Here is a 20,835-nt window from a genome sequence, read left to right as displayed (position 1 = left end):
TAAACCAATAGCCCATCTTATTAACTCATCTTTGATATCAGGAATTTTTCCTAATAAACTCAAAATTACAAAATTAAAACCAGTATTCAAAAAAGGAAACAAACAAACAGTATCAAACTATAGACCTATTGCTCTGCTGCCTTCTATTTCAAAAATCTATGAAAAGGTTGTTTATAACCAACTTGTATGCTTCTTTGAAAATAATGGTATATTTGATGACTGCCAACATGGATTCCGAAGGGGCAGATCTGTCATAACAGCTGCCACAGCTTTCATTGAATCCATCGTTGATAGCTTAGAAAGAAAATCTAAAGTGGTTGGGTTGTTCATGGACCTCAGTAAAGCTTTTGACTCCATTTCTCATGAGTTGTTACTTTTAAAGCTCAGTAGTAGTGGACTAAATAGTACTGCATTGAACTGGTTCAAGTCATATCTTTCTGATAGAAAGCAATACGAGGAACTGAGTCACTGTAATGATAAAAATTATAAAATTTCTTACAATTCTTGTACTCGGGAAGTTAAATATGGGGTGCCCCAAGGATCGATCCTAGGCCCTCTTTTATTCATCTTTTACTTGAGAAATTTTCCCCAACTAAGTGTTTTGAGCAAGCTTTGCCTATATGCTGATGATGCAAATTTAAAAATAGCCGCAGAAACGTATGCTGAACTTGAAGCCAAGGCCAATTCTGATATATTATTACTTAACAGTTTTTTTAACTCAAATAATTTGCGTTTGAACACAGATAAAACTAATTTTATGTGCTTTCAAGCAGGGAAAACTAAACTGCAAAATCTGCCAAAAATTGTAGTTAATAACAACACAATTCAAAATAAAGAACACATCAAATTCTTAGGATTAGAAATTGATGAAAATTTGAAGTGGAACCATCATATTGACAAGTTACTTTCTAAAGTTTCATCTGGCCTATATGCATTAACAAGATTAAAACCCCTATGTGATAAGGAAACATTAAAAATTATATATTTTTCATACATACATTCAATCATATCATTTGGAGTTTCACTTTATGGTGCAGCAAAGAAGAAAAAATTAAAATCAATTCTAAAAAAACAAAAAAAAGCTATTAGAATTTTATGCAATTTAAAACGTAGAACTTCAGTCAAAGAACATTTCAAAACTGAAAATATTATGACTGTTTATGGAATGTATGTCTATGAAACAGTATTATCAGTAAAAGACAGATTTGATGAATTACAACTTATTGGAGACTACCACAATTACTTTACTAGAAATCGAGATAATCTGGCCACTAGCTCTCATACTCTGCAACTTTTCACGAAATCACCTAAGTATGCCGGTTCAAAATTTTATAATAAACTTCCTAAAGAAATCAAATTGGAAACCTCAAAAAATAAATTTAAATCAAAATTGAAAAAGTTTCTTATCAACAAGGCTATGTACTCCTTTGAAGAGTTTTAGTTCCATAAGTTATATTGCTTTATTTCATAAGTTGAAACTTTTGGTTTTAAAATAATTTTATCTATTATTTTAATTTTGATATTTTCATGTTTAAACTTTTATATTGCACTGCTTGTTTTACTTTATTTGAGCTGAAAGAATGTTCATATGGATGGTATGTTGTTACGCCATGCTTAATAGTTATGAGTATTTTAGTTAAGTTAGATTTGTTAAATTACTCTTGACGCCATTCCTGTATCTATGTATTATACTTTAATGAATAAAGTTATATGAAATGAAATGAAATGAAACACATAACACATTTACAGCATACAGCATTTACAGCATTTTTGGGCATTTACAGTCATATTCCAATAATTAAAATCCAACTAATATTTGTTCCCAGGATATTCTTGGAAACATTTGTGGATTCCTGGTGATAATTGTTGGCATCGTTCTGCTTAATACATTCAAAGACATGGATGTATCGTTGAACGACGTGAGAGGAGTGTTTAGACCCAAGAGGGATTATCTGCCTCACAAAGTCCTGCTCCGGGATGATGACGAGATAGATGTTCGGATATCCCGGACCTACGGCACTCCGGACTCCCTCTGACCTTCATGCAAGAGCCTGTAGGCTGCGTACGTTTACGACTTCACTCATTTTGTAAGAGTAAGGCGTGCCAGTTAACAATATCTAAGTCATTGGTCGAATAACTTAAATCCATTGAATCAACGATAACATTTTCAATAGGCTAGGTCAGTAAATTATACTCCATAGTTGTTCCTATTAATTTAAAAAAGTTCTTAAGGATTTGTTGATACTGTAGTCTGGTTCATCCGATCTCAGGTTTCTACATAAATCTCTGATAGTGGTCAACACAAAAGATTATTTTTGAGTTTAATATATTTATTATTTTATGTTTACATAATTGTTGAAGTGTAGTAAAAGAAAATGGTGACAAATAATTTTATAAATTTAAAAAATGATTCCTATTGTTATCTAACCTTGTCGCATCTTTATTATATTAGATGATCAAGACTACTGTTTTACTTATTGTACTACAATAGCCAGTCCATTTTTTACTTTCTTACATTTCATAAATATTTTGAACTATTGTGTAAATACTTATGAAGAACAATACATAACTATTTATTTTTAAGTTAGTAACTAAACTAATAGTAAGAGTTTGCACTTGTGATTTTAACCTTTTAAAGGCTATTCATCATTAAACAAAGGTGAACAAATTGAACAGATTTTACTAACTTTGACCTTAAGTTGGCCTTAAAAGGTGTTGTACTAAAGTAGGCGTACATTCCTATAAGTTAATCATAATTTATTTTCAATATTTTGAAACAAAAATATAGCTTAATCATTTATGTATATATTGTAATTTATACTCTTTAGAACAATATTTATCACATTTTCTGATTGTCATTGATGAAAGCCTATAAGTTCACTAAATGTAGACAATTTACTGAATATATATACTCTTACTGAAAATATTGTTTAATCGACTTTTAAAAGTGTATTTTGTACCAAGTGCCAGAAATGAGGTTTCACAGGTTTAAGATCGTATTTCAAATTTGTTTTTGAAAACTTAAAAATATCGAGAGCTTGCTAAAGACTGTTATTTTTACCACGCTATAAAAATAAACACTAAGCTAGGTAAATAATAAAGGAAGCAAATACATTCATGCAACAACAAAAATACTTGAACTCTTCTAGAGTCAACATTGAACAGAAATTCATAATAAGTTTTTGATTTTGGTTATTTTATTGTTTCTAAACAATGTCAAAAATACACAAAGTTACCACTTAACTGTGGTTTTAAACTTTTAAATATAACCATGTGTTAATGTTTAGTCCAGGTTTTGACAGAACTGTTTTCAGTCCCATGGTTTTTGTTGAAAAAATAATAAATTGTATGAACATCCATTAAATTATAGATGATGGTGTCTGAATTTCATTTAGTAATTGGGAAAATAAATGAGAAATAAAACTCTTCAGAGCTTTCTTCAACTTATTTATATTTTCACAACAACAAAAAACGAACCTTCTCTTTCAACTTTTAACGTAATTCCACTCTACCAATTATTCGTCACCATAACAACCAAAATAGCCAAAAACGTAAACATAAACAAACTATTAGTCAGGTGAGGCTAGTTCACAACTACACGCCCCCTTGGTGTCAACACCACTACACACCCTCTAGTATTAATTGAACATGCCCATATCAATTAATTGATAATTGATAAATTAGTTGATAACGTGTGATTAATACTGTAGTATATTTCACTCTCTACTGTGAAAAGTTCACCTAAGTAGGAAAAAATTACATTTTCTTCGTAAGTTTTAACACTTTTGTAGATGAGTAAAAGTTTCTTGCTTGTGTGAGGTTGTGTACTTATCTTTAAGCTATATCGTAGATTAACTATATATATTGATTCACATTGAAATAGGAACTGCTCTCTACTCTACCACCTAAACAACGAATATTAGGGATGGACGAGATTGGATTTTTAGTTTGAGACGGGATATTTTATTTCTCATAAAATTTCAAGACGGGATTTCCCTTCTCATACATATCGGGAAATGCACGTTCGCCATTTTAACCTGATTTGGTTACATCGTTAAATATCTACTGATTTATTAGAGATGACTGGTAAAATACAATAATAATAATAATAAAATATTAATAGGCAATATTTTAAATCTTTTAATAGAAAACATCAATAAAAAACATCAGTAAAGGAAAACAAATATTATTTAGGACTACCTTATTAAAAATAACTATTACGCGTAGGAAACATGGTGATATCAGTTAGGATATAGTTCAACTTTGATTAATTAAAATGTTTAGTCTGAAACATCAGTCTTACTATTTAAGTATTAAATAACAATAGTAGAACTTTGAAAAATACTAAATTTATCTGTCTGAAACATCAGTCTTACTAGTTAAGTAACATTTTTCAGTCTTGTATTATTTTTAGAACGATTTTAGAGTGACTTGTTTTGGCTATGTTTACATTAGTAATACATGTCTCACACTGCTAACACTTAACAAAACTTCTCATCATTTGCTATATAAAAAAATATTATAAAACAGAGCAATATTTACATGTAAAGAATTAATTAATAAGAACGTCTTTGCAAAGGAAACACAACAACAACGCGCTCTTGTATTGCGGGTATTGCATTTCCTTTCTGCAGGTTTTTTTTTATCTCGTCTCAAAAAAATCTCGGTCAATATTAAATCTCGTCTCGTAGAAAAAGATTTTAAATTTTCCAAAATTTCAAGACCTGTCCATCCTTAACAAATATATATAAAATATTTTATTTTGTATTTCTTTGCAATAGATTTAGGCTTATTATTGTATTGTTACACATTCCATATTTGTAGCCTTAATCATGGTTGAGCTTATGTGTTTTGAGCGTAGCACTTGTAATGTTTGTAAATTTGTGAATATGTATATAAGAGTTTAAAGTTTATTAAAACACATATTTTTGTAAAGCATTTCTTGTTTAAAGTTTGTTCTTACCAATAGCTTGTTATTTCATTTTACTCTACTCGTCGTTACATTGGTTCTTGTACGGAAATAAGCACACTGTTTTCTTCAGTTTTTAAAACATATGTAATATAAACGGAAAAGGAAAAGGGTCTATCTATTTTTCAGGGTAATAAAATATACTTTGACTCGCCTAGTACTCCAGATGTGGAGGGGAAGGTGTGCACTGTTTGTTTTGTTCTCAATAGCCATTCAAACTGTTTAAGTCGCTACATGACTTGGACCTAACAACATCGGGGTTGTGATGTGTGTGTATTTCAAAACTACAAGTCTGTGATTGCCAAGCAAGGAAGAGTTTGAACGGCTATTGTTCGTAACAGCAGTTGCAGCGCACAGGCTCTTCCTACAGCGTGAGCGCTGTAGTACGTGATGGTGAGGGGGGAAAGGAGAGCAGAAGGGGACGGCTAATAGAATTTGTACTAGTCACCAGCGACTGGTGCTAGACACGTTTTAAATGTACCATTGAATGTTTCCTCTGTATCTTACTTCTCTGTGCTGCAAAATATCAAGCGAAGCAAGAGGTGACGAGAATAAACTACTGATAAGTTTAAAAGCTGCGACACCAGAACAATAACTTTTTCACAGTCTCGATTTAACAGTCCGTTCTGTTACCAAGCAAGCCTATATTATCTAACTCATATTAGCGAATTTGAAGTAGTTATTACCGTAGGTGGCACGGTAAGACCTAGGCCCGGGAGCAATTTACTTTTTGGTTTTGATGTCGCCAGAGGTCAGAAACACCATTTGTTCAAATTTTTATATATGTATATACATGATTTATATATATATATAATATATATATGTGTGTCCGTGAACGCGATAACTTGAGTAATTTTTGTCTGATTTTCATGACATTTGGTTTAAAGATGTAAGGCGGGATAAACTTGAATGAGTTCGCGAACCAGCATGATTGGATAATGGGAACTGGGTTTACAGGGGGTTTTATGGGGTACAAATGGGTTTTCTCATTTTTGACCCTCAAAACACAAAATTTCTTAATATCTCTCTAGACATTTTTAAAGAACTTGAAAAAACAAATGATTTAGTATATCAAAGTGTTTTTGTACAATTATTGGTAACAGTGAATATTCAAAAAAATTTAAAATTCCCATGTTATTTTTATGGAGAATATTGTAAAATGTTGTGGTTTGCTTGTTAATGGATAGGCCTATGATTTGATAAAACTTGGCAAATTTATTTATTTTATACTAAGCTATTAATATTTTACTAAAAACACACTTTATTAGTTGCCTTGTAGCAAACCTAGGTACTCGTTAAACCTAATGATATTTAAATAGATTTAATTGAAAATCAATTCAGACTTAAATGGAAACGAGCTGTTTGGCCCGTCCTACGTACGGAAATCCAGTAGTCAATTAAAACTGTATATGATTCAGAACAGCTAGTTTACAACTTGGTGGCCAATTCACACACACTGGCTTTGAGTACAGTAGCTACATACCACCTTCCACTGCAAAGGCCTACTATCACTTACCGTACCTTATTTTACCACCTTGGCCACTGAAACCTCTAAAATGATCCTGGCCTCCCATTCTCTTCTATCCCCTGCCATTTCTAAGGAAGATACCAGTCTGAAGATGTCTTTCATTACTTGGCCTTCCAAGTAGTCGTCTACCTTGTAGTACTCCTTGGAATACACTTTTAAAAGTTGAAGTATCTTCTCTCCGCCATGCAAAGTCTGCCCAGCCCATCCGAGATCTGAGCCTTTTGGAATGTACCCCTTTATCAAGTTTCTGAATCATACAGTACTACTAACTGGGATAGTTATGATATGGTATGAATCGATTTTGGTTTCTACTGACACCCTGCAGCTTACTGGTCTGTTTTCTGGAGACCTACTACACCGGTTGACATTTTCATTACGAATAAAATGTGTACTGTATGCAGTCATACTTATATTCAAACATCTAGAAAAAGAAGTATCAACACGTAAACCACTTATATCTTAAAGGATTAAGCACTTATACTTAGACGGATTGCATTTATGACAAAACTTGATTATACGTTTAAAATAGTTAGTTCAAAATTACACAATCTCCTGATAACATAGATCTTTTACGGTAGAAAATAAACTGCATTTTAAAGTAAAATAGTGTGTAGGCAAACTCTGACGATCAATATTTTTTAATACAAACAACTTGTAACATAAACATTTCAATGACAGTTAGAAACCAGCTGTTAATTAAACCATTACTAAAACGACTAACTCGTCCGTGGGCTGCTAGACTTTTTGAAAATTAAAACTTAATTTCAAAAAAACTGAAACCCTAAACTAATATTATGGCTTCGACATTCCCTAGTTCTCAAAATTATCTTTCTTTCAACACAAAAATCATAAAAATCCGTCAAGTGGTTGATTCAGAATCGTGAAATAAAAAAACACTGTTTCGTTTTAATATATAGGATTCGCTTGGACAACAGGTTTGCTGCAGCAGGGGTATTTTATTGATTTAGTTATTTGCTTTCAAATTTTTTGGAAGGTGTAGAAGTAGAGATAAAATTATAAAGAAAAACGCTTTCTATGAAATATCATCATTTAATTAAAATATAACTCATAAATATACCGAAATTTTACAATTAGATAATGAGTTGACAATTACAAAAGCTAACAAAGGTATAAAGTGACAACAAAATATTATATTTACAATGTCCTTAATGTGTAAAATTTACACTAAAAGAAACTTGAATGCGAAAGCACCACTTCATCACAGGTGATGTTTAACATAATGAGTTACAATTGATAAAACAACAGGTTTATTGGTAGATGTCGATACAATGAAACTAGGTATAATGGTAATAAATGTTTTCTAAATAGAAAATAATCAAACTTGTGATAACTTACATTCTTTACACTTGTTCATTACTAAATATATTTTCTTTAAAAAAGAAAGAATAAGTCGAATACGTAAAATATATCAAATTTAAACATTTTCCTTTTCATAACTGTTTTTTTACAGCGTGGAAAATAATTGATGGTTTTTGGATTTTTTTTTAGAGTCGAAGCTCTGTAATTTTTAGAATGCTCTAAAAATGGACTTTTTTGAATGAAAAAAAGAAATAGTAGAATATAAAAACCTGCTTCTCTCCTTAGTAATGTAACAAAAGAATGCAAGCAATGAGAATAATTTAAAAAGGTCTAAGTTACTAAAATATAATAACACAACAAACAACATCCTAGACCACAATGAACTTTTTGATTAATGCAATAAAAAAGTTGACTATATACAAAATATACCCTTCTGTCCTACTGTATAAAGAACGTATAAAATGTGTTATGTAAAACTAGGATCGTATAAAATATGTCACCAACAATTCAATCTTTACAAACTTAAAGCATTCTCTACAGGCTTATGAAAAATATAGTAAAACATTAATTGTCATATTTTGTTAATATTTTTAAAAGAATTTTAGGGCATTTACCACATTTTGAAACGTGTGAATAGGAATCCTTTTCAAAAACCCTGTACATCCACAAAGAAGAAAATTGAGAAATTAGTTTTATGTTAATAATTTTAATTTAACTAAATAGATATGTAAACATGATATGTGCCAGTTGACATTGAGATTCATTTTGGTACTTTGTTCAAAACATTTAAAATTATTTCTTTAATCACACTTTTGTATTTTATTTGCAACAAAACTTATTACTACCATTGACTGTGTGTCAATGTTACTACCTATCTAAATTTTAAACAATTTAAAATTGTTTTTAACTTTTTTAAACATTTTAAAATTGCAAATAAAATCCATTACTTTACATGCAGTTTAAACTGTTACAACTTGTAGTAAAATATCCAACCAATGGTACACACAATTTAAAGAACATTCAATGAGCTTGTGCTAAAGCACTGACGTGTTCCATACTTAATGCTACACATAGAAATAAATCACAATCAATAAGTATCCTTACTGAAACAAACATCTTATATTATTTTCTAACTAAGTTTTTCTAATATTTCTCGTTGATTCATGTTTCAAAATAATACTGATGTACCTGAATTCATGTAGTTTTTTAAAATTGTTTGTGGGAAAAATTCATATTTTATAAAAATATGTGACCAGGAATGTTGAAAACACATTCTTCTGCCACTTAGTGTTAAATACTATTGAATGAAATATCTGAGTTAAAGAATAATATTTGTGTGTTCAATATTGTCTTAAAATAAACAAATTCTGCGGCTTATATTTACCTCCATAACAACTATGAGTGGTATTTATTTAACTTGTATATTATATTTTTTCTATCTCTAATTAGCGCTTATTAATTTAATGCCTACAATTGCAGACTGAAAAATCAAGAAGCTTTAAATAAGAAACGTTAACAATTTCAATTTCACCACTCAGTACAATTTTCAGTTCAATATTTTTCTTCAGTACTGAATTGATTTCAATTTATCCATTTTTTTCCATTTTTATCGTGAAAACATCCACAATGTTAAACTGTCCGTTGGTTAACACTAAAAGTAATTCAGATACAAAAACTAGATCCATCGAGAAAAACTTGACAAGATAGTACCTGCAATTCCAAACCAAACTAATTTGTTCCGTAAGTGTCCAAGGTTCACTACGCAATCGTGTTGATATCCAACACCTGTTTTCTGGGGAACCAGGACTTTTTCTTCTTGACAGGCTCAGGTGTCTTCTTCTTCCTCTTGCCGTTGAGGAGGTCCTGGATCTCCTGAAGACTCAGGTTCCTGGTGTCAATCATCAAGTATATGGAGAAGAGGGTTGCGAGGAAACAACTCACTGAGAAGATCCAGAATACCGTGAACATTCCACACACCTGAAAAAAGTAACAATGATATTTATCAGAGTGCATCCTGTACACTTAGTTAGATAAGTGGCTAAATCGACAAATTATATATTTGTCCAGTGATTTCTTCGAGAAACATCGGTTCTTTTAGATTATCATGTGTTGTGTCAACTCAAAATCTCCAAACCCCTATACTAGTGTTAGTGGTACTGTATTTTTAACATTATATGACAACTTCTTGATTTGCATTTTATGTGTAGAATTTTACAATCATAATGTAACAGTATTCCAACACTATTCAAAATATCTTCTACAAATTTAAGAATTTTGTGAAATCTTCACTATCTGCCTAAGCAACTAAAGTACCGGTAATTGAATTACAAACACAATTTTTTTTACAGCTGTTAAAAAGTCTTAAGTAAGTAAAAAACCAACAACATTTTGATGTTGTGAGAGAATGATTTGATGATTTTCCATTTTTTTGCATAAAGACACAGAACAGATCAATATGCTACATGCTAAGTTTTAAACGTCAGATCACACTAAAGATTTCTTCAGAGATAGCACCTTGATAAATGCACAGTATATTCAAGTTATGCTAGATAACTATTAGTTACCTCGTTGATGTGTGGGAATAGTTTGGTGATAACAAAGCTAAGACCCCAACTGTAGCCCACAGTCACAGCTGAAGAGATTCCCTTCACATTTGGAGGGAACACTTCTCCCTTTACTGCTGTTGGCAGTGGACCATAACCTATAGAAACAGATACAAAATTAACAACAAATCCTTATTTAATTTTTAAAATAACGATGAAAAATGAATGCATAAGGAACTCGTACTGGTTTAAGAACTAATAACATGCAACTAAACAGAAACAGACATCGATGTCTAAGTAGAACCTGAGGATGGCACCGCTTTTGTGCCAAAACTAAGTTTAATTTGGAAATTACCGTAGCTAGGTATTTTAACTAAATATTGTTATTTGTACGAAATGAAGTTAAACCTCAGGCAATTGACCCACTTACTGTTTTCAGGTTTAATTTTTTTGTATCATTAACGTTCCTCCCAAAATGGCATTAATATAAAATAAAGGAAGTGCTTTTACCACTCCTTCAGTTTTGTTATGTAAAAAATTAATAATTTGTATTGCTACACATAAATTGTGATTACTAAGTAAGTCACAAATTAAATTTAATTGTGTTTTTGCACTTTCCGCAGAGCTCTTAATTAAAAAATGTGTACACCAAAACCAAAATCAAGGGTTTTATTTAATTAAACCAAAAGGACGATTCAATATTTCATCATTCAATTACACTACAAAATGCTCTTCCATATCCTTTACAATTTTTGGTTGAATAGTAAATTTAAATATCAAAATATAAACACTTGCCTAGAGAGTAAGTAACTACGTATCCGACAAGGTTGAACAGAGGAATCCATGACGTACTGGACACATCGACACCTTGGTACTGGACGAAGAACCAGAATCCTGTGATCGTCTGGAAAATTGCAAATCTTTTAGTCAATGGTCTTGGCTAAAATACTAACTGAGCTGCTCATAAGATGGTAAGTATATGGTGACTTTATCCACATTTTATACCTTTGGTATACTTAAAAACTCCATTGCTCCATTCTGTTCAACAATGATAAACAATAAACATCATAAAATATTCAACCGCTTCAAATTTACTTCATGATTTTGGGATGACATTTTCTTGTAAACGTCTTATTCTTCCAGGATGTATATTTTACAACCTTCGACAGAAAAAGTTTTCAAATAATGATGAGAACTAATTTGAGAAGTATTTACCTGGAAGCCAACCATTCCAGCAGCAGAAGTGATCAACATGTTTCTGATTCCGTACATTTTGGTCAGAGGCATCGCGACTCCGGCGAAGATGATGAGGATGACGGCCACGACGATGGTGGAACTGCTGGACTTGATGACCCAACTTCCCACAGTGATGTCTCCTGCGAGGTTGAAGATTGTCTCGGAGTAGAAGAGCACGACGTTGATACCACTCATCTGTTGAAATGTCATGGCACCACAGGACAGCAACAGGGCTTTCCTATTGGTCGGAGTGGCCACAAGCTCCAACAGTGTGCCCTTTTCCCTCATCGCTTCTTGGACTGACTCCTGCAAGGTGTTGGATTTTGAATAAAAATACTTGGCATGTAGCCCTATTAATTTAAAAGTATGTTGCTGTCTCAATTCTTTGTGTAAAAAAGTGTAAAAATATCATTAGTAAAAACCCTCTAAGAACATTCTTTTTTCTTTCTAAAAGCTGTCAACCTTAATTCAGCATCATATTGTTTATTTTATTATTGAGTATAAAATAATTGATCACTGAAATGTACTGAAGAACTCAACAGAGTATTGTGAAGTATTACCTTTATAACTTCGAGTTCCATTTCAATATCCTTTTTCGGCCAACCTGTTCTCAATTTTTTCAGTGATTTGTGGGCGTTTTCGATGTCATCCTTCAATATGTAGTAGTATGGAGACTCAGGGATGAAGGGGCACATGATGAAGAAGAGGATTGGAGCAACACAAGAGATGAGGATGAGGTTCCAATGGGAGACCCATGGGCCGAAGATGTACTCGATGAGGTATCCTGAGGCGAAGAAGAAGTTCAGGGTTGATCCCAGAGCACTCCGGATATCATCCTGTAAGGAATACATTTCTACTATAAGTTGTAATGTCAGTTTTTACGAGTCTCAGCAACTGTGTAAGTGTTTTGTGTTATAAAAAATTAAAAATTAAAATTTGAATTAATTCAATGAATGAAAAATGAACTGCAATTAGTTGAGTCGTCTTTTATTTTCAAAGATAAATAATTGGTGTTCTGGACATGTAGCTTATTGGGCAAATTCTTTTACATTATAAAGTTTAGTTCTCTTTTTTGTTCGGACAAAGGTGTCTAAAGTCCCAAGATTTTCAAACAAGAGGAAGTCAGGTAAACTGGTATTCCTCATAATTTCTTTAGAATTTTTAAAAACTGTGGATTCCTTTTTCACTTGTAAAAAAAATTAATTAAATATTAATAAAGAATTGAATAAAGATTCTACTGAGATAAATAATTGGCGCAAAAAATACAAATGGCACTGTCACAAATATATTTCTTTTGTGTGAATTACTGAAGCCATATTGCTTTACATATTTTGTGCCTGTTAGAACATTCATTAGTCTCTAACTGTACTGTCTGTATGAATGGGTAGTCACAATAATTAGATACTATATATGGTAGTAAAATATAGAGTTGTCTTCAGCAACCTTTCATAAAATACATGTTTTGAATGTTTTGCCTTACCTCAGCAATCTCAGCGATGTAGAGAGGCACACAGGTGAACACGATGCCTCCACCGATACCTCCTATTATACGAGAGATGTATATGTGCCAAACAGCTGTAGTGAAGTATAACATGGCCCAGGCGACCAGGCCTACCAGCACAGCCAAGATCATAGAGCCCTGTCAGAGAAGATGAAACTGTTGTTAGTGGCTGAACAAACTCTGTTGAATTATAAATACACACAAACACTTAATGAGTCAAACACTAAAAGAATTTCCTAATCAACAAATGTTGCATCAATAATGCAGTAATTTTGTAAAAAATCATGGTTTATGTTTATATCTATATTTATCATTCTTTTAAATTATAGCCCTAAAATGAATTTTTTTTTAAGGATCTTCAAATAATAATTCAGACAGGTATTATCTCCTGTTACACTTCCAAAAGTGTAAGTAATATGCCAATAATTATTTGATTTTAATTTAAAAAACTCATTTGAAAGTTTAAAACTACACTAGTGACGTCAATCTGAACCAATCAGATCCTGATCCTGGCCGAATTAAAAAATTTATCGGATTAGCCGAAATGCAGTGAAATTGCATCAAAGAATTACAACAATGTGTTTGAATACAATATTTATGTCTTTCAATGCCCTTTCCTCAAATTACAGCAACAGTGATAATTTCTTGAGTTGCAGCAACACCCACGATTATTTTACATCTTTGCTTATTTCCTAGATCATGCTATACCTTGCGACCGACAGTGTCGACCAGGACTCCACCGATGAAGGGGCCGAAGATGGAGCCGATGCCGATGAGAGAGCCTATCCAGGAGGCCTGTGTGGTTGTGATGGGCAGCCAGGAGTCTGCTGCACTCAGCTTGGGCAGGGCTGGGGACGTCCAGTTGTACAGACTGCCCAGCGAGAAGGCTCCAACGTTGGCTGTAATGAAACATGGATTTACTTGGATTAGATTCCATTGGCACACCAGAATGTGAATTTTAAGGTGAATATGACTGAAAGACGAGTGATGAATAAAATGATAGCTTCGTAATGAAGATCAGCTGATTTGCTAGCCAGGATTATTTATTCAAAGTCCAATGATCAGGACGGTTGGGTCCAATTTAAAATCCTCCAAAATTACTTTTTAAGAATTAAAATATCTATCTTATTTTGGATACCAAGCGAGCAATATATTTTCACTAAGCTATATAACCTGTCCGCAACAAATTGGTAATTGGTAATTAGGAGGTCGTTTGTTGGTTTGATCCTGTGGAATGCTAATTACCTATAATATATTGTTTGAAGCAAGACGTTCTGTCCCTCATAGAAATTTTCCCATGGTTTTGGCAAAATAAAACACCGTTACCTTTTTAACTATAGGCCTAATCTCAAAAAATAAAATTTTAGTTTCAGTAGACAAACGAATGTCTCAGTTTACTGTTTTAAGGCACAGCATCATGTACCAGAACATATTTTTACCTGGAGACATAACTTTGTCAACCAAATTTTTTTACCAATCAGATCTAACTTAGCAATAATCTCAGTAACAGCGTAAACCATGTAAATCATATTCAAGTTTTTTTTTTCTTTTTTTTTTCGGAAAACCAGCAACACTTTCAGTTTCCTTGTGACAAGACTTCTTTGAAAGTTGTTAAACTTGACTGTTTGATTGCGCTATAAAAAACTCAAATACTGCTGAGAGTAATTTGAAGTGATTACATGCACTAAAAACTCTTTGAGAACAGAAAACAATGGATCTTTAAAGTGCAATCACAGTGCAATCGGATGAATCGTCATTCAAAATAAATTATTGTTTACATTTTCTTTGTTATAAAAAATAAACTATTCACACAATTAAAAAAAGTCCTATGAATCTTATAAAATATCCTATAAAAACATAGGTATTTTTTTGTTAAAAGTGTTTGAATAGTTTTTTTGTATAATGATTTAGCCGTTTGACAATACTATGAAGAAATTACATTTTCTTTAGGAATTTTATTCATAATTTATTGCCTGTCTGATGAGTTATCAAATTCTATTATAACATTACAGTTCTTTGTTTTATAAAATAATTACCTCTACATCAATTTAAAAATGAGAGAAACTCTTGTTTAAACTTGCAAAACCATTAAAAATTGAATAAAAGGCTTTTAAATTATGTTTATATCCAAAATTATAATCAATTAAGCAGAAAAATTTACTTCCTGTTAAAATATTGTATACTGCCTTTCCTTCTTTACTGTACGTTATAGATTGTCAATCACATGTTAATTATTTTGTTAATTCATTGACTGAATGTCCTAAACATGTTTTGAGTGTGATTCTTTAAAGACTTATTCTGTTCAGGTAATTACTCTCATTTCTATTTCACTTCCGATTTGAACTATGCACTCCGAAAAATAACTTAAAAAATTATGTTGATATCTTACAAAATTATATTTTGACTCACCTGCCATTACAGCCAGGTAGAGGTTAAACCTCTTGGATTTTCTCTTAGGTTCCATCTCCATCTCCATTGTCGGTTGTAGCTGATCTAACCCTGTATCTGATGTGTTGACAGTCAGATTAGTCTATGACTAATCGACGTTATCAGATATCTACAGCCTCCTGGAACCCTGTGGAAGAGAAGATTCCTTATCATTCCATTCAACTCTTCTAATTACTGCAGAACCAACAGTTAACTAAAATTATGTTTGAAAACATGAAAATCTAATGTTTGGAGTATATTGTGTTGGTTTATATTGTGATCAGTGTTGGGAGTTTCTAAATTTTAAATGAACCTCCTAGAACCCTGTGGAACAGATTTGAGATATGCCTATCACTTATCACTCTAATTGACTTAGTCATATTGACTAATTATGATGTTTAAAAAAAAACTTAAATCTAATAAAACTTTTTAAATATATTACAGAACCACATGTTGCTGTATGTTAGAAGGTTCTCGATTCAAATTTTTTGTTGGAAAGGTTAATTTCTGTGAGTATTTGAAAATAATAATTTAGTAAAACAATTCTTTTCAATACTTGTGATATACAAGGTACACGAAAGTCTGGAACAATATTTTCTTTGTTGAACCATTGCAGATAATTGAACCTCTTTAGAGTACTATACCTAAAATCTGTTTTTTGAAGCAAATAAGATTCTAGTATTTGAAGGAAATATTTATAATATTGTGCAAGTAATTGTAGTGTAAAATCATTGCATATATAGTTTTAGTACTGGACATATGTAAAAATTTTGAACAATGGCACTTGCACTGTGTATCTAAATCGAGAGCACAGGCCAACATTTTAGGTTTGTACATTAAATTTACGGTATATTTAGAATTAATAGAAATTTTAATTATTAGGTTGAAATTTTTTATTCATCTAGCTTTATCTTTACCCCCTCAAATATAAATTCATTCATCCAAAAACTTTCACTTTAAGACTAGGCCTATATTTATTATTTTCAAAACAATTTTAACAAAATCTTGGTTTTAAGTTAAATATTTCAAATTTTGTTGAAAGCCTACACAACACTGAGAGATTTTTTTAGTTAGTATACCAACCTTTAAACCCTTTAGAATAATCTCATAAGCTTATAAAAGCATTCTTTATATTTATGAGTATATTTTTCTGAAATGTAATATTTTTACACCATAAAATAAATCAATTTAATTTTTAGAAAGTTAAGAAATTAATTATTTATTAATAAATTTAATTGTTCAGCAATTATGATTTTACCTTTCTAATAGCTCTTTATTGGGTTTTCAATTTGAAAATTTCCTGAGTAGTGTAGGCCTACATACATTTCATAGGATCCAAATGTTGAACAAACATAGAAATGTTTGTTTGCGGTCAAAAGTGTGTGTCTCTTTATTTATATATTTTGTCTGTTTCTTAAAAACATTAAAATTTACTGTAATTATTTATAACCATAGTACAATATTTCCCAGAACTTCATATAGATTTTATTTTTTTATTTAGCTCTAAAACTTTATTTTGTCATAAAAATAAAGGCAAAGCAACTTGTGAGTTTAATTAATTATTTAATGTCAAACATACACTACGTAAATATTAAAATTTGCGTACAGTATTTTGTTTTAAAGTTTTAAAGTATGAACGGGTATACTATGAAATATTAATAATTAATCAATTATGAGCTAATCCAATATTTTTTATTTTTGTGCAAATACCAAAAAGTAGGTGATGTGGGCAAAATAGTTTGTTATATAAAAACAATAATACGGGTACTGTAAAACCAAAAATTCTAAGAATGCTAAGAATTAGTTCTGTAATATAAGTTACTAAAATACTAGACCATACAGTGACACTGACACTTATAGATTTTTACACCACACTAACTATTTAAAACTCCTGGTTATACACACAAAGAACTTAAATATTACATATCAATTTTTCTAAATTGGTAACACCAACACTATATAAAACGCACATGGAAAGAATGTTAAAGACACTCAAACAAATTTCGCAAATTAACTCCTCAATTACCTAGCGAATTTTCACGAGTAGCACACCACCTAGTTCTATCCTTGCCACTACAGTTATGAAGCCTGGGTACAAACAGGTACCGGTGCTGGTGTGGTAAAAACAGGTTCTTGCACAACCCAACTTAAATGTGGCCTAAGTCTCCAGGGCTTGATAAAGTAGTACATAAGTGTACAACCACGCTTGACATATGTGTTGTGTTTGCTAATTCTTTAAACTTTGTTATTTGTACATGACAAAATTACTTGCCATCAAGACTTTGAACCGATAGCCAAACAATTCAGGTGCTGGAATCAATTAAATAGCCGCAGGTTGGACCCGTTGCTGTGAGAATTAGTTTTTGAAAGAAATATTATTCGGAAATGCTAAAATCACATATGTCTGTCTGTAGATCCTCGTTAAATTGTACCAATTTTAATGAAATTTACATCAACCTTGAAAACTTTAGTGGATCAGTTATTTAATCCAACCATAAAAAGAAAATGTTGGGGTTAAGGGCCAAGTTTAACACATTTTTTTAACAATTATATTCCCTTATTGGTAACTGATATAACAATTTTTAATGTGCAAAATTTTGACCTTTATTTTAAAATTACTGCTCTCCATCTCAAACATGTTGGAATTTAATTTCAAAATATTAAAAAAATTTGGTGCTAATGGTGCTACATCTAGAGATTCTATAACTCTTAAAACTGCTTTTATCTCAAACTCCTCCCTCTTCCTTTAGATTTTTGGGGTGAATTTTGTAAATTATTATACCTAGAGCTCCTAGAACCGATGCTTTAATACATTGACCAAACTGGAGGTCTAAGACATAAAGTTCTTCAAAAGTGATCACTCAAATTACTTTGATAACTTACCAAAACAAAATTGTAAAGAACTCTCTCTAAAATGTAGCAGAAACTGCATTTTGAATTATCTGAAGGCATAGTACAAATTATCCGAATGGGTTGATATTTTCTGACGAAGCATAAGTGATGAATAGACCACTGGGTTCAAAAACCCCTAACATATTTTACCACAACCTACCATTCTAACCTCAGATTTAAAGGAATACTTACTAACATTTTTGAACAAATAACAACCCTACACCACCAATTTCTATCTGACAACTTCCTCCAACACCCTCTAGTGTCATGACCGAGTAATTTACACTCTGCAGGGAATCTGGGAACAATTGTGGCAGGCTATTGTTCTGCGAAAGATGTATTAATGAACCTCTAGTGAAGTCGGTTCATCTTGATAACTGTGATTAAAGTCTGGAGTTAATGCACAAGTCATCTCTTCTCAGTAGAGACCAAAGACGAAATTTATGCCTACTTGTTCTAGATAGGTTATCGCAAATTCTCTGAAGGAGATTATCTCATGGATTATTTATAATTTTGATTTGTTTTGTTGCAGGGGAAACAATGTGGCTAAGTTTTATGTGGATCAATGCATGTTTCATTCAAGTTTTTTTTTTAATTACCAGTACTTAAATGTAGTATTTATTTTCAAAACTTAGTTATAGCTTTAAAGATCAATGACATCTTCCTTCCCCTTGTCAATAATACAAGATATCAATACGTTTGAATTCAATCTCAAAAACCAACCCTTGGAGGTGGACAAAACTTTATGTGATTTCATTTAACTTTTTTCCCTTGTGTGTATGCATGATTTAAAGGGTAAAGTGAGAATAAGATCAAATCAGGGATGTCTATATCACAATAATCTATGGAGTATGGTGATGATTTGAGGCATTATGCAAATAAACAACTACTTTCTGGTCTAAAAAGAGCACATAAACCAGCTGCTTACTGTGTAATGTGGCAAAAAATGCAAAAACTAAATTTACTTAAGCGGGATGGTTCCCAACTATAGCAAAAGGTCATCCTCGGGCGGCGCTAAACAAACTACAGCTAAATTGTTGCTAATTTATTAAACTTGTCTTAGCTTCTAATTTCCTAGCTGAGTCAGCTCTCACAAAAAACAAGATCTCTAAAATTTACTAGGGGTAACTAAACTACCCATTTGATATTGGTAAATGAAGTACCTAAATCAAAATGTAGAAAAAGAAAATATTACAGTTTTGTATCTTTACGATTCTTAGACTTACAATTAATTTCATAAAAGGATGGATAAAAATCATAATGTCAGAAATAAAGAACCGGTAAAACCACAAACTACCATTTGATTCTCCAACGCTTAACCTCTTCTCCAAAGGTTACAAAATTGGCAAATTAATTTAGGATAATTTAGACAATTTTCCTCCATTACCTCACCTACATGAACTAAAGAGAAGTCCTTCCATTGATAAACTGATGGACAATAATTATCGTTATCAGATAAACACCGATTATAAATTCTATATCCTGAGCGAGGAGGAGCAAATAAGCCGTGACCAGAGGCCAAGGACGGAAGGATGTTACTGGCTTGGACAGAATACCTACGAAGGTCTCGCCGAGGTCGCAAAGGACAAGTATGAGACTAGTCAATGTCTGGACGTAATATATCAAATGACAGACATGCAAGGTGGATTCCTTTATTGAGAATTGAGAAAAACCGGAAAGTGAATTAAGAGCCCATTTATCCTGTCTACTGATATTTCAAAACTTTAATGTAAAGGAAGAGGCGATTCCCATGGTTTAGACTTCATAGTTCAAGGATGATCTGTTTCCAGTTTTCATTTTTCGAAATGTCTCCTGTTGGAGTGAATCTACTTGTAATTGAATTTTGGGAATTAGGAAAAAATTCAGTTTTGATTACATGGTCAATATTTATTGTGCAATGTTCCAAATTGCACAATATTATATTGAACGAGTATGGGCTATATTGAAGGCGAAAATCAAGTTGTGCAATATATTGAGTTTCTGCGTCTGATATGAGAAAGTTTTTAAAGTTACTTGGTTCACTTATTTATTCGAAGCTCATTCAGCAGTCCTACTCTTTTTTTTCAACCACTCCTTCCATCCATATCCTCTCCTTCTTCTTGTTCAGCTTTTTCAGCAATACGACTACCGCACACACTGCAGCAACCGAACCGAATCACAACTAAACTAAAATATGTTACTGACCTTAAACCATGGAAAATTGGAATTAAATGTAGACCGACAGCAGTGCTGTGGTTAGCATAAGTTCTGGCGTCCACCGCTATAGGAGCGCCGTGTAGTTATGTAGCGTGTGCGCCGTAACCATGCTTACAACTTATATGCTAACCGCAGCACTGCTGTCTGCCTATATTTAATTCTATTTGTCCATGTTTAAACTAAAGCAATTTTATTGAACCGTGTATGGTTGCTCTTAAAAAAT

General features: G+C 31.9%; 2 protein-coding genes across 4 annotated transcripts in view; one reads left to right on the top strand and one right to left on the bottom strand.

The window, feature by feature from the left end:
- Nucleotides 1-4,930, top strand: part of LOC128987214 (magnesium transporter NIPA2-like) — a 28,569-nt gene extending 23,639 nt beyond the window's left edge. Inside the window, exon 7 of the mRNA XM_054407960.1 lies at nucleotides 1,827-4,930. Coding sequence (XP_054263935.1) covers nucleotides 1,827-2,036 — 210 coding nt within the window. The 3' untranslated portion in view covers nucleotides 2,037-4,930. The remainder of the gene's footprint in view (nucleotides 1-1,826) is intronic.
- A 2,603-nt stretch (nucleotides 4,931-7,533) lies between these two features.
- Nucleotides 7,534-20,835, bottom strand: part of LOC128986770 (facilitated trehalose transporter Tret1-like) — a 32,494-nt gene continuing 19,192 nt past the window's right edge. For 2 of the 3 annotated variants that reach the window (XM_054407284.1, XM_054407286.1), the window contains exons 2-9: nucleotides 15,507-15,672; nucleotides 13,806-13,996; nucleotides 13,077-13,235; nucleotides 12,157-12,432; nucleotides 11,576-11,902; nucleotides 11,156-11,264; nucleotides 10,382-10,518; nucleotides 7,534-9,794 (exon numbers count right to left, since the gene is read on the bottom strand). In XM_054407284.1, the coding sequence (XP_054263259.1) occupies nucleotides 9,576-9,794; nucleotides 10,382-10,518; nucleotides 11,156-11,264; nucleotides 11,576-11,902; nucleotides 12,157-12,432; nucleotides 13,077-13,235; nucleotides 13,806-13,996; nucleotides 15,507-15,573 (1,485 nt within the window). In that variant the 5' untranslated portion in view covers nucleotides 15,574-15,672 and the 3' untranslated portion in view covers nucleotides 7,534-9,575. Of the gene's footprint in view, nucleotides 9,795-10,381; nucleotides 10,519-11,155; nucleotides 11,265-11,575; nucleotides 11,903-12,156; nucleotides 12,433-13,076; nucleotides 13,236-13,805; nucleotides 13,997-15,506; nucleotides 15,673-17,550; nucleotides 17,634-20,835 lie in introns of those variants that run through there. The other variant, XM_054407285.1, reaches the window with a different exon arrangement.

The sequence above is a fragment of the Macrosteles quadrilineatus genome, unplaced genomic scaffold (assembly GCF_028750875.1).
Source record: "Macrosteles quadrilineatus isolate MER2022 unplaced genomic scaffold, UCM_ALF_1.0 Scaffold_2__2_contigs__length_208266976, whole genome shotgun sequence".
NCBI classification, from domain to species: domain Eukaryota; kingdom Metazoa; phylum Arthropoda; class Insecta; order Hemiptera; family Cicadellidae; genus Macrosteles; species Macrosteles quadrilineatus.
This window is presented reverse-complemented; position numbering and strand designations above follow the sequence as displayed.